General features: G+C 29.5%; 2 protein-coding genes across 4 annotated transcripts; one reads left to right on the top strand and one right to left on the bottom strand.

Annotated features, from left to right (window-relative positions):
• The first annotated feature begins 1,903 nt into the window (after positions 1-1,903).
• On the top strand, positions 1,904-7,471 carry LOC106689732 (trophoblast glycoprotein). 3 transcript variants are annotated; one of them, XM_024361345.2, is made up of 5 exons: positions 1,904-1,962; positions 3,917-4,105; positions 4,183-4,385; positions 4,779-4,993; positions 6,609-7,471. In XM_024361345.2, the coding sequence occupies exons 2-5, from the start codon at positions 3,917-3,919 to the stop codon at positions 7,130-7,132; spliced, it is 1,131 nt and encodes a 376-aa protein (XP_024217113.1). In that variant the 5' UTR covers positions 1,904-1,962; the 3' UTR covers positions 7,133-7,471. The 3 variants fall into 3 exon arrangements, with proteins under 3 accessions (XP_024217113.1, XP_014290366.1, XP_014290367.1); XM_014434880.1 differs by having other exon boundaries at positions 1,920-2,115; XM_014434881.2 differs by lacking the exon at positions 1,904-1,962 and adding an exon at positions 2,122-2,292.
• A 2,447-nt stretch (positions 7,472-9,918) lies between these two features.
• Positions 9,919-10,906, bottom strand: LOC106689731 (guanine nucleotide-binding protein subunit gamma-1). The gene has a single exon (XM_014434878.3). It carries the CDS (start codon positions 10,674-10,676, stop codon positions 10,464-10,466), a length of 213 nt encoding a protein of 70 aa, XP_014290364.1. The 5' UTR covers positions 10,677-10,906; the 3' UTR covers positions 9,919-10,463.
• Positions 10,907-13,107: the final 2,201 nt, after the last annotated feature.

The following is a 13,107-nucleotide window of genomic DNA, read 5'->3' as shown; positions in this document are numbered from 1 at the left end:
CCCCCCCCCCGACCATCTTCCCCTCTTATTATATATCAACGGCCAACTATCTTCACATCATTAATTAAAGATAAGATCGATTATGCTCGAATATATGAGAAATTTCCGATTCTGAAAACAAGAACTTTTCATTTACAAGGAACCCCATCAAAACTAATCGAAATTACAGTAAAACCAAATATGGACGTTCAGATTGATCTTGCAAATTCGATAATTCAAAATTTAAAGTGGAGAGGGTACTGAGAAAGTGGAGTGGAGTTAATTTTTGTAAGAAAATCCAAAAATAATGGCCAAACAAAGTTTCTTCTACTACAAATCGAAAGAGATATTGCATGAGATCTGTTTGATATCTCATTTATAAATAAGCGTCAGCCGGATTGGTAGTTTGGTGGTCTTCATAATTTAAGTCAGTCTGGTTTTTGAATAATGACTGCCATTCCGACTGACCGCGTTGGAGTCTCTTACGGTTAAGATGGAGAAACTTCTGTAATCCGATCCTTCCAAATTGAAAATGTAGGATGTACTGAGAAAGTTGAGAAGAAGACATTTAAAGTAACCTTTCCACTTTTTAATGATAGGATTTCAGAATTTTCTCAGTAACCCATCTGTCTTAACCTTATAATCTGAACGTCTATTTTACTGCCATTCAGTCTGACCATGTAGGGTCCCTATACAAAAACTTTGTTTTCTAATACTGCATGAATACATAGCTTTCCTGACTTCGATAGTGAGGAAGCCAAATAAGGTGAACTACCGCAGTTCTCAGACGTAGACAAGATTAACTTATTACGGAGAGGGAAAGGGAAGGCTTTATTATTATACCTTTGGTAAATGATAGGGTTCATTGATAATGTAGGAATGGGCTCAGGGTAAATATTTCCACATGGGCTCGCATCAGCGAAGGATAGCACTGTTGATTAGCTGGAAATAAAAATTACATTATAAAAAAGAAAACTTTGTTCAAGAGGCTTGATGGTTCAGACGGTTAAGATTAAAGTCAAATCTCCTAGTAGGCTTTACACCGCACAAATAATAGAATAAGAATCAATATAGGTTTAGCTCCGAGTTGTAATTATCGTGTTTATTATTTTGCTTTATAACTTCAATAAGAAAGCATTGTATTCATGTACGAATTTTACATTTTAGGTAATTATTCGACACAACTATATTTCGCAAAAGTTCGGCCGATTTGGCCCAACTTTAGAAGGAAGTTCATAGGTCCTAAAAGTTGGGCGAGTAATACATACAGTCCTGTATGTAATTAATCATCAGTAATTATTATTTTTCTGCAGATTTATATTAGGTATATAATTACTTATGTTTTAAAGTTAATGATTTGACATTTGAGGATAAACTCTACGTGTCGAGCAGTCTTAGGAATACATGTTTCCAGAAAATTATTTTTTTTCATATTTAAATAAATGACTGAACATTTTCCATTCTCAAAACATAAAAAGTTTCCATTGTCTACATGAATACACGAGCGTCCATACCTTCGGTAATCAGGAAACAATATGTAACTTGATAATGATTAAAATTATTGTATGATGGAAAATTATGAAATAAATGTTATGGGGAGGAGGTAAAGAGGACGGATCATTAATTAATAAAATCAACTAAATATAGAAGATCTTGGTTAATAGAGGCTTAAGTGATGTACAAGAAGACAGGTGACACCTGAGATCCCTGAAACTTTTATAGGAAAATAGTCAGTTTTCCTATTTTTCCAGAAAATCATTATCAAATTATTTTTTATAGTGTTACCTTAGTTTTTTTTTAAAAATATTATTGTGATTATTAAATTGATAGTGCAATAAACGTTGAAGTATAAAACATAGAAAATGCAAATTGTTTGTCAAAACGATGATTTGAATTGGCGCCACTAATGCCCTGAGATTGGAGCAGGTAGGGGAAGAAACCTGTTGCTGTTTTATTGCATTCCTAAGGCGCGATGAGTGCAGTGTAATATAGTTTATTTGTGTATCATTCTCTTTAAGCGAACGAATATATTTTGTGCCTTTTCAAAGTTCATTTACATTATGTAATTGCAAATTCAGGGATACGCTTTGGATTAAATATACGTTAATAGTACTATTGTAATCGCCTATGACTATGGTAATCAACTGCACTGTCTCAGCATCATTTGTCCCGTTTAATTACTTTACATACAATACATCTCTAACTTCTTGTAAAACTGTTATTTGCTGAATTGATTTAGCTCATGTACCTCTAATTATGGGTCTATGATGTTATTATGATTTCTTCTACTATTAATCTTTATAACAACATAAGGTGCTTCCTTTTTTCAGTTTAGTGAAATTATCAAGTATTGACAGAAGTAATCGTCAGCATTAAACGTTTTTTAGTACTTTCAATTAATTTATAAATTCATTCATCATATTTGTCATATTAATACCTATTATCACAGTTATATAAAATAAATTTTCCAAATAATAACTAATAATGCATTGACTTGAGCTGGATTCACAATTCAATATTAATATTTACAATTGATATATATTTTTTAAAACCAAAAAGCTGTGTCAGGTGGAATCTTTTGAGTTGATTATCCATTCTTCATTGATAAAGCTATTTTGTAATGTTGTTTTATTGAGTTCTACATCTGTTGAGTTTCATTTCTAAAATGACATGTCTTGTTTTTTCCCCACTAAATCTCCTATTATCAGCTACTGATTTAATAAAAACTCATTAATTTTATTTATAAGAACCATCTTTGGATGTTCCACTGGGAATATCTTATCTTATTAATTTTATTTTTCTATATTTATGCAATATGATTTTAAGCCTTAATGTTAAATTTAACATTAGGTCAGATTATTTTAATTATTTTGGTTAAATTAAGTTTCAATTAAATTTTAAGATTGTTTTGAATGGGTATGAGTTTGTTCTTAATTTACGATTTAATATTATGCTCATATGTTTTACTTCTCTTGTGTACCTTTTGTGAGTCAAGTGACTTAGAATATGATCTATCATAAATGTTAATTCTTTTTAATGATAAATTTTAGGAACAAATAACTAATTAATACTGATAATGTTTATCTTTTTTGATGAAGAAGCAATTAGAATTAAAATAATGTTAAAATTTTTCAAAGCTTATAAAAAAAATTGAATTAATTTAGTGAAAGTGAATATTGCATTTATTATTAAAAATAAAAAAAGAATAAAAACTATTTTCTTATTAATTAACATAAAATTTCAACTCTCGTTAAAGGTTTATCAAATATATTTAAAAAAATATAAAAAAAGTTTCCTGTAAACTATTACGTTTTATAACATTAATTTGTTGTGGTTCTGAATTTCTTATCATCCTTTTTATTGAGTTGTTGAGTTGAGTGGAATTTCTTTGAGAAATGTATTGTTAAGATCACATTTTTATTTATTCCTGCTTTACTTTAATACTGTGTCACATTTGACAAAAAAAAAATTTTGAATTGGTTTATTCTTTAAGTGGTGCCTTAGTCTAGGGCTACTTTCTCTACTGGAATCATCCAATAGATTGTTCCAAAGCTAGAAGTTTTATCACAAAGTAACTCCAGTTTATGTTAAATGTATGCAATATGTCTTATAATAAAAAAACACTTTTGTCAGATGTACCACTATTAAAGCTAAGTAGCCATAATTTCAATATGTTATTTCAGATTTTTTTAATCATATTGGTCTAAGGGAACTTTTGATATTTTTATGCTACATCTTTTACTTCTTTAAAAACAAAGTATGTTTAGGAGAATTTATTGTATTTAATCTAGAAGATGGCTTGAGAGGGTGCTACTATTAAACTACAGCAGAACCAAAGCACAATTTACAGTTTTATTCAATTTTTGTTTAATTTCAGAATTTATTGTTATGTAGAGTAAATTATACATCTGTGATTCATCTTCTTTGTATTTCCTAGATGGCGAAGTGTCCAATAATTTTATTATTATGTCTCCCAACTATTACATTTGGGTTATGTCCTGACGCATTAGCTAAGTGCTATTGTGGAGAAGCTGAATATCTCTTTAAAAAACAGTATATTGTCAATTGTACAAACACAGGATTTAACAACACCATCCCTTTACAGAAACTTCCAGATAATGTTGAGGTTCTAATTTATATTCAGATATACTCAGATTTAAATCTTTCTGTTACCTTTTGTTAATTATATAAATCTATGTTCAGGTACTTATTTTTACTGGAAATAACGTACCAGAATTACCTATTAATTTGTTTGGAAATTCAAGCAATAATAATTTAAAGATTATTGATATGTCTAATAACAAAATAAAAATTATACATGGAAAGGCTTATCATAAAGTTGTTAATGTGGAAAGACTGATATTAAATCATAATGAACTGACAACTGATGCAAGTCATCATCCCAGGTTAGCATTATATTGCAACTTGTAATATTCTTTTTTGGAGTAGATGGTTGGGGGGTGCAGTTAGCAAAAAAAAATTTATCCATGTCCAATTCCATGGTTATCAATCAATTATTTTGTATTATTCAATTTAATATTTTGTATAATTCCAAATTTGTTTGTGTACTATTTCTTTTCAGTTTTATGTTTCTCTAAATGATGGTTGTTACCTCTATTGTTCTATAATCCCAATGAAGACCTGAAACTCAGGTCGAAACGTCGGCATAAATAAATAATTTTTTTTTTTTTTTGCTGACCGTACCCTCCGACCATCTTCTCCAATGAGTAGTTTACGGTCAACTATCTACACCTCAATATATTTTTTTTTTTACTTATGTTGTCATTTGTTTTTTCTAGGTTATTTTCAAACTTTCAGAATCTCTTAGAACTTCACTTAACTGATGCTTTTGATGACAATTCTCCAGAAAATTTTGCATCACTTCTACATAATATATTTTTAGAAAGCGACTTGATAAAATTACGGAAACTTCATTTAGAACAAAATGAAATAAGGTCAATTAAAGACCACATGTTGTTCTGTTCATTACAGAACTTGATGGATTTGCATTTAGGTAAAAACATAGTCAGATAATAAAAGTATTTTTGGTAACACTACCACATCTGTTGTGGTGATTGTACATAACTCATGTTATCAGTGATCAATGTGGTTGCCTACTGCTATAAATTTATTGATAATATGCTGTTATTTTAAGAGATAACACTTTTCATTTCTAGCCTCTACATGGGGATATGATCTGATAGTATTATTTAACAGAGTGATTATGTGTTCAATTTTTCTGACAAGGATTCATCCTCCCTATATAAAGTTTATTTATCTCCTTAAAAAACAGAAACAATTAATTAGCTGAATAAAAATAGATCATTGTAATGCTATCTAAAAGGTCAGTGGTTTATGTAGCTACATTACTTCAGCTGAATTAATAATGATGTTTAAATTAACTAATTTACCTTCACGTTAAATAAATTTCATATGTAAATAATGATGTTTAGATGATTGGTTTCCTAGCTTCTATCATTCAAGGTGGCTGATACTCCCGATAGTCTGAAAACTCCTTTAGTTTAGGGGAGACCAACAAGAGGCCATTTTTATTACTTAAGAAATTTTGCCTACTCTAGAAAAAAGTAGTGCCTTTGTGAGTGGGGGTCGAACAAGAATTGAACTAATAGCCACCTTATTGATTGTTACCATATAGAGGTGTTTAGAAACCAATTGTGTATAATACTTCTCATTTTTAGGTTTCTTAATGGGAACCTAATTTTTTATTCATGGGAATTCTACTCTGAGATATTCTTACAATCCTCCAAGCCTCATAAAATAAAAAAAATAATCCTGATGAATCAAACCTGTATCTCAATAGTTGATTTAAATCCATTTAATAATAATTGAAATATAATTATTAAGTTAGATTTTAACCATTTTATGACCAAGATGGTCTTTATGTTCATACTTAAACCGAAGTCATTAGATATTTTTTGTCTAAAAACATTTCAGTAATTGTTTTTTTATCCACTCATCCCCATTGTTACAGTTTTAAATTATGTAGAAATTTAAGAAGTGAATGGATGGATGAATTTATTTTATCTTATGAATAGAGGTTCCATCTAATTTTCCTTGCCATGTAACATTAACAGTCCTTATTTCTTGGTTAATTGCATAATTTCTCAAGGGATTGGTTTATATCTTTTAAAAATTTATATTTGTATCATAACACCTTCATCCATCCTTATCTTCAATCATACCTTTTCTGTTATGAGTGTACTTAACTTATATTAAATTTTATGGCTAAATTATTTTTTAACTTAGTTTTTTTTAAAAATATGTCTACACATTTTAATTTGCCTTTCATTATTATTTTGTTGACATCATGTTGCTACTCAGCCATTATGTAATTGAAAATTATTATGGCAGTTATATAACCTCATAGATATTTATATATAAAAAGATAATTTTTTGAATTCACCTCAATTATCGTTTAAGTTTTATTTTTGTCATTTTGCTACTAAACTTATTTGATTTAAAATTGTCGTCTGAATAACTTTAGTTTGATCTAAAATGATATTCTATTAGCATATAAGATATAGACTATAAGATCTAGTATGTGTTATCCAAATGATACTATAATTAATTTTTTAAAAGATACTAATGATTTTTATTTTGTTTTGTAGGTGACAATAAATTGGAACATATAAAATTTAAAATCAACTGCCTCCGCCATCTTAGGTTTATAGATTTAGAGAGAAATTCTATTGTTTACCTTAATAAGGATGAACTTTCTGAGTTGGACGTGCTGCCTCATCGGGGACAAAATTTGACTATAGATCTATCTGAAAATCCTTTCTCATGTGGCTACCAAATTGAAGAATTCTTTTCCTGGTTGAATACAACTCTTGTTAATGTACGTAACAAGAACAAGCTTAAATGCAAACATGACCCGAAAAACAGCGATGAACCTCTATTTCTGAATTTGGGACAGTCTTGTCACCTAAAGCAAAGTGTGACTACTAATACTCAGGAGTCAAGTTCGACTGTTACTTTTCTTTCTCTTATAATAGTTGCTATTACTTTGTTACTTATATATACAAACAGGGAAGTTATAAAAAACAAGCTTCTTCCTGTTGTACTTTCTCTTTCTCAGAAAGTACATTATACCACTATTGGTAAAAATGAAGCCCATGAAATGGATGTTTGACTTTTTAATGAAAATATGAAATATTTCTACTTAATTTGTAAATATTTAGAACTAATTTTAATGCTTTTTTCCCTGTTTTACTGCCATACCCTTTCTCTAGTCATTTCAAAAATATTTTATTCAATGAACATTTTCCTTTTTTTATGTTCTTAATTAATGTTTATAGCCACCATCAGAACTGATAGATATAAATTCCTTATGAATAGTTATGAAATTAAGTAATATGTGGTTATGATAGTTTTAAGGTTCTGTTAGTTGCGGACTATATATATATAATTTATATTTTTTAACATCTAACTGATTTATGCTTAAATAATAAAGGTTGTTTTGTTCTTCTTATTTTTTTTCATTATATATTCCTTCTTCTTTTTACTACTATTATTGATGAAAACAAGCTAAGATAACACAGAGAACAGGTCAATTAAATTAGTCTATTAATTCAAATAGATAAAAAAAATTAGCAAGCAATTGTAATTTACATGTAATATTTGGATTCAAAATTAAGTTTCCTATACTTAGATTATTGCAATTATTTATTAAAATAATTTTAATAACAGTCAATATGTGTAACATAAATTGGGGATCAGAAAAAAAGGTTACTGTTTTAATACTGAGGTAGACATTAAAGTAAAAAACAAAACTTTTGGTACCAAGATTTACTTTTTTTTTTAATATTGATTGTTTTTTTATTAACAATGGTCAGTCAGCTTGTAAGAACAGCACTACATTTTCTACACAACAGTAGCACTGATTCTATTCTAGCTAAGCAGGGTTAGCTTATTTTGTTTTGTGGAAGAAATGTTTCCTTCACTGACTAGAATTAGATTTTTAATCAATATGAGTACAACCCCTTTTTACACTAGTTGGAGAACTTAATGAGCCTTAGACCCAATAAGCAAAGAATGTAAAATGTTTTCTTTGGATTTATCAATATAAAATTATTCTTAAAATGTTGTGTTATATATTTATTGATCCTCTTTATATAAACAAGTAGCCTTTGATGGTGACTTCATATGTAACTTAATCCACAAAGAAACAATAATTAAAATAATGATATGTAGATAGTTGACCGTAGATTAATGATTGGAGAAGTTTGTCGGGGGGTGCGATCAGCAAAGAACAACATAAATAAACAAAACCATATTTATTTATTCTATGCCGATGTTTCAACCTGAGTTTCAGGTCTTCATCAGGGGTTATGGTGTAGAAGGCTGCAACTGTGAGTTGCAGGCCTACCTTCTCCAAACAATTAAAATAGAACTATACTTCAGGTTTAAACCACATATAACATATTTTATCCACATTTTGATTCCCACTGTTTACACAGCTATTTATTATAACATCTGATCTTGTTTGCACTTTTTCATTGAAAACACTATTTAGCCATTGTCCAGTTTAAACTGTTAATAACAATTTAATGGGTAACATTTAGGTGTAAACAAACCTTTAGTGACTGAGTTGAAAGATAAAAAAATTCTTTTTACTTAATAATGTCACTAAACATCTTCAGATAAGGACTATTTAGAGTTGTCAACTCTAGCAGGTTTTTGGAAAAAGAGAAATAATTTTGCCTATAAGAAGTTAATTGGAAGAATAGATTACAGTCAGTGAAGAACACTGAGTAAAACCTAGGGTTTATTGAGTACCAAGTTAGGCCGAAACATTTAGACTCAATAAACAATTTTTACATTGTAACCTTTTTTATTACATCTCCCTCCAACTTTCATTAATCTACTGTTACCTATATTACAGCAAAATAATTTTATCTATTTTCGAAATTGTTTTCTTTTTCCACTTCCATGAATTTTAACTTTAATTGAGCAAAAGAATACTGTATTGAAAGAGTAAGATGCAGATTAGTTTATAAAAATTATGAAGGCTACTACATAGATTGGTCCATTTCAAGATCCCTAATCCAGAAGTATGTCATCTGATTAGTCACTAATACAAAAATTACTCAAGATCATTACTTTATAACAAAAAAAAAAAAAAAGAAGAATTGCAACCAATTTCATCATTCCATCCTAAATCTTGAAGCAGTAAAATTCCTGCTCCATATATCATGAACATAAGTTAAGGTTGAATGAAATAATCAGTGGAAGTACTATTCAACATGATAGAATTTTAGATGTACATTTAACCTTCCTTTGAAATAAATTTGCTCCAAGAGTTATGTCATTGATTTGGTATGATTACAAAAACAAGCTCTAGCAGTGGGAACTTCAAAATTCACTTAAACAGAATACTTTTAGTTAGTCCAGACTCAATCTCTGTTGGAAAGTTTGGTTATCCCTTTTAGCTAAAAGATTTTGACAACTCTTATCTAATTAAAACTGTTAATAGTTCAGGTAATGAGTAATAGTAGGGTCTACACTTGTAACTTCCCACCACCCTAGCTTGTTTGTACATTAGTACCATGAATCTAAATTTAACAAGGATTTCAAAAGTATAAATTAAATTACATACCAAACAGAAAAACATTGAGTGGTAAAATATATCAGTAAACCTCAAACAGAGTTTACACTTTATTTATCATTTTAATACCTAATAAATTGCAGATGGGCCATATTACAATAAAAAAAAAATTAAATACTCATGAAAGCACCATAACTGTACAGGTTTTGAAACAAAATACATGGCCAATGGAAAATAAAAATGTTGGTTTGGTTAAAATCGTTACAGAATTTTATTTGTAATCAAACAATTTGATACAAATTTTTTAACTAAATTACTAGACACTAATATTCATAAAAATCAATACTGCAAGGAAATAAACAGAACATATATGCCATTAAAAAAGATTCTCTTTTATTCAGAATACAGAATTAAACTGAACAGAAATGAAAAACAAAACAATAATACCATAATAATCAAAATAATATTTAAATGTAGCCAGGTAATAATTTTGTAAATCGGGAGTAACCTTGATGATTAATCATTATTGACTCATACACATTGATTAAAAACTATTGTTTTACAACTACTTGGACCATCAATAAACAAAATTGACTGGAAATAGAATTTAAGATCCTGCTAAGTTAAAGTAATTATTGATCTAAATCAAATTCAAAAGTAAATTTAAATATAATGCAAATAAAATAATAATAATAAATGCTATTTAGAAGATTTTCTTTCATTTTATACTGAAACAATTACGATTGACACAATACATAATTTCAATAACATTTAAGTTAATAATAACACATTTCATTCATTATAGAATACATATAAATAACTTATGATAGGGAAATGTAAACTTTGATATAAAATATTTTCATGCATCATAAATGATCTAAAATAAAGATTAGCATAGTGTTATTATAATGCATGATTAAAAAAGGGTACAACTACTTTTTTCTCTAAAAGGATTGGCTTTTTGAGAACTAAAGCCGACCAGTAAACAATCTTCTTGTTCATGTTCTGAAATATACTTCATGATATCCTGAACTGCTTGGGACACATTAATTCTTCTGATCGCCGCCTCCCTTCGTAATTGTTCGGTAATTTGTCTCTGCTGCTGTAAATTGGAAATCATCATGTCCATAATAGCTGTATCCGAGAGGCCTATTTTTGGGGCGTGGTGTGCACTTGTTAAACACTAAAACGACGCCTTTTCAGGCTTTTATCAGAAAAAACAAAAAGAGAGTATTGTTCACAACAAATAATGACAATAGCTACAACATAACAACACTTGTTCCAAAACAAATTAATCCAACAACTCAGATGAGCAACAGAACAAGTCAGACAGGTAAAGGTCAACAAATGTTATATCGATTTACATGAAAATATTTCCATTTTTTGATAAGGTCTCACAATAATGTTAAAATCAAGTTAAATTATTTTCTGAATCAGATATTACTCAATACATTTTTATAAAAGATATATATGTATAATAATTTTGAATTCTAATTTTCATTGTTTTAAGATACTTAATTGTAGAAGTTTCTTCTGATGAAGACATCAATCATGAAATACAAAATAAATTAAATATAAATTAATACAACATTCTTAAGATAATATGTTGTTTATGTGTTCATATCTTGAGACAGGCCTCCAGTATTTCGGCGTCTAATTTACTGAGTCCGTGGTTGTTTTGATGGTACAAGCCCCCACATTGACAAGAAAATAGATTTGCTATAGGTAGATAGGTGTCACTGTCTTATCATTACAATGCGCACTAGTTGGGCCTTATTAGAAGATATGTATAGACATAATACTACTGAACAGGGCCGTCTCAGATGGATTGAATTAGTTTATTCATGCTTTCCATAAAACTGAGGCGCACAAAATACAATCTTTCAAGGCGATCTAGTGATACTAAATAGCATTTTGGGTATCACACAGAACGTGATCTATCATAGTGAACTGATCTTGAATAGGCTGACAGCGTCTGTTTTTTAAAAATTATTGCGTAGTTCGATCATTTGGACATAATGAACTAAGGAATGGAGGAACTCACAGAAAAATTGAGGAAATATCCTTATTACTTCTGTAAAAACTTTATAATATGAGATGTATTGGATAAGTATAGAATTAAGGCAGTATGAAAAGCCTCGATAGACATATCTACTCCCACTTTCGAAATAAGGCACCAGATTACAAGCACAAGCAGTAATAGGTGCCCACAAGGGGGCTTCATCTGTCCATAGTTCTTTACCAAATTATGAACAACCTATTAAGAAAATTTGAGAACGCCGGAATATATGCTTAGAGATTTGCGAATGATGGTGCGATCCTCATTATAGGAAAGTTCAAAAACACAATTTGAAATAAATGCTGGTAATTTCGCATGAGATAGAGTTGATCCTTTTTGTCAAGAGAACGAATTTCGACGTCTTTACAACCGCGACATTATTTCGTAAACAACATCGATTAAGCCGAAATGTCAAATATCTTGCTATTATTTTGGATGTTAAAATTAAGTATCTACCTAGCATAAAGTAAATGAAAAGTTACAGTTGCCTTTTGGCTTCCAAGAAGTGCTATGGTTGTCGCCTGTTGTTTTGACTTAAGAGTTATACAAAGCAATTGTAAGACTTAGAATTCAATATGGAAATTATGTGTGGTGGTCCTTGATTGGACGTGTGTTGAAGGGAATGAATGTTTTGGTTTAGACAGGCTGAGCAGTTAATCACTCTTTACAATAACAATTGAGAGACTCGACTCTAATCCATTTTACATCATAGCTTTGTAAAATTTAAGTTCAAATCCACATACTTTTTGCTTTTAATATCTGCAGCTACATTAGTTTAAATCTCTAATTTAATACCAAGTTGCAAGATCTATGTAGAAATGAAGTGAGAATGATAATCAGGGTATTTACAGTTATCTAAAGACTTAAAAGACACTTTATGATTTATGAAGTAGATGGTGATGAAACCTGCCCCTTATGTGGACAAGCACATGAGACCACCCTATACTATATAGCAGATTGTGACCCTAAAGTGCAGATTGCATCACTAAAATAGTCTTCTAGGCTCTGATTAAAGAACACTAGGCTTCGTCCATTGAATATTTCCCGTTTGGATTTCATTAGGTAAAGCATGTGGTTCTATCTGAAGGAAAATCAATCTAGATGTTGTTGGCGTTGATAAAAAAAAAACCAACAGACCCACTTGCAGGAATTGTTTTCCCACCTTTATCAATATCAGTGCGTAGGGCGAAGTGAAAGAAATTCAGGTAATATTATTTATTAAATGATTATAAATATAGTTTAATTAATTGGGAAGTAGCCCAAGATAGGCAGGTGCGGAGAAGACTGGTTTTGGCGGCCAATAATCTACAAGGTCTATAGACCCAACCGAAAAAAAATCCTTACTAATTACTTTGATAATTGATATATATTTTTCTATTAATATATCTTCTTTAATCCGTGTCTAAGAAATAAATCAAAACTCAATGCGTTTGTTTAAGAATCTGAACATGATAAAGACACTGTTGGGATTGTACTGGCAACAATAGATTCACTCCAAGGG

This window comes from Halyomorpha halys, unplaced genomic scaffold (genome assembly GCF_000696795.3).
Source record: "Halyomorpha halys isolate HHAL.00 unplaced genomic scaffold, Hhal_1.1 Scaffold1441.1, whole genome shotgun sequence".
Taxonomy (NCBI): Eukaryota; Metazoa; Arthropoda; class Insecta; order Hemiptera; family Pentatomidae; genus Halyomorpha; species Halyomorpha halys.
The sequence above is the reverse complement of the archived record's forward strand: the minus strand, read 5'-3'. Positions and strand labels throughout refer to the sequence as shown.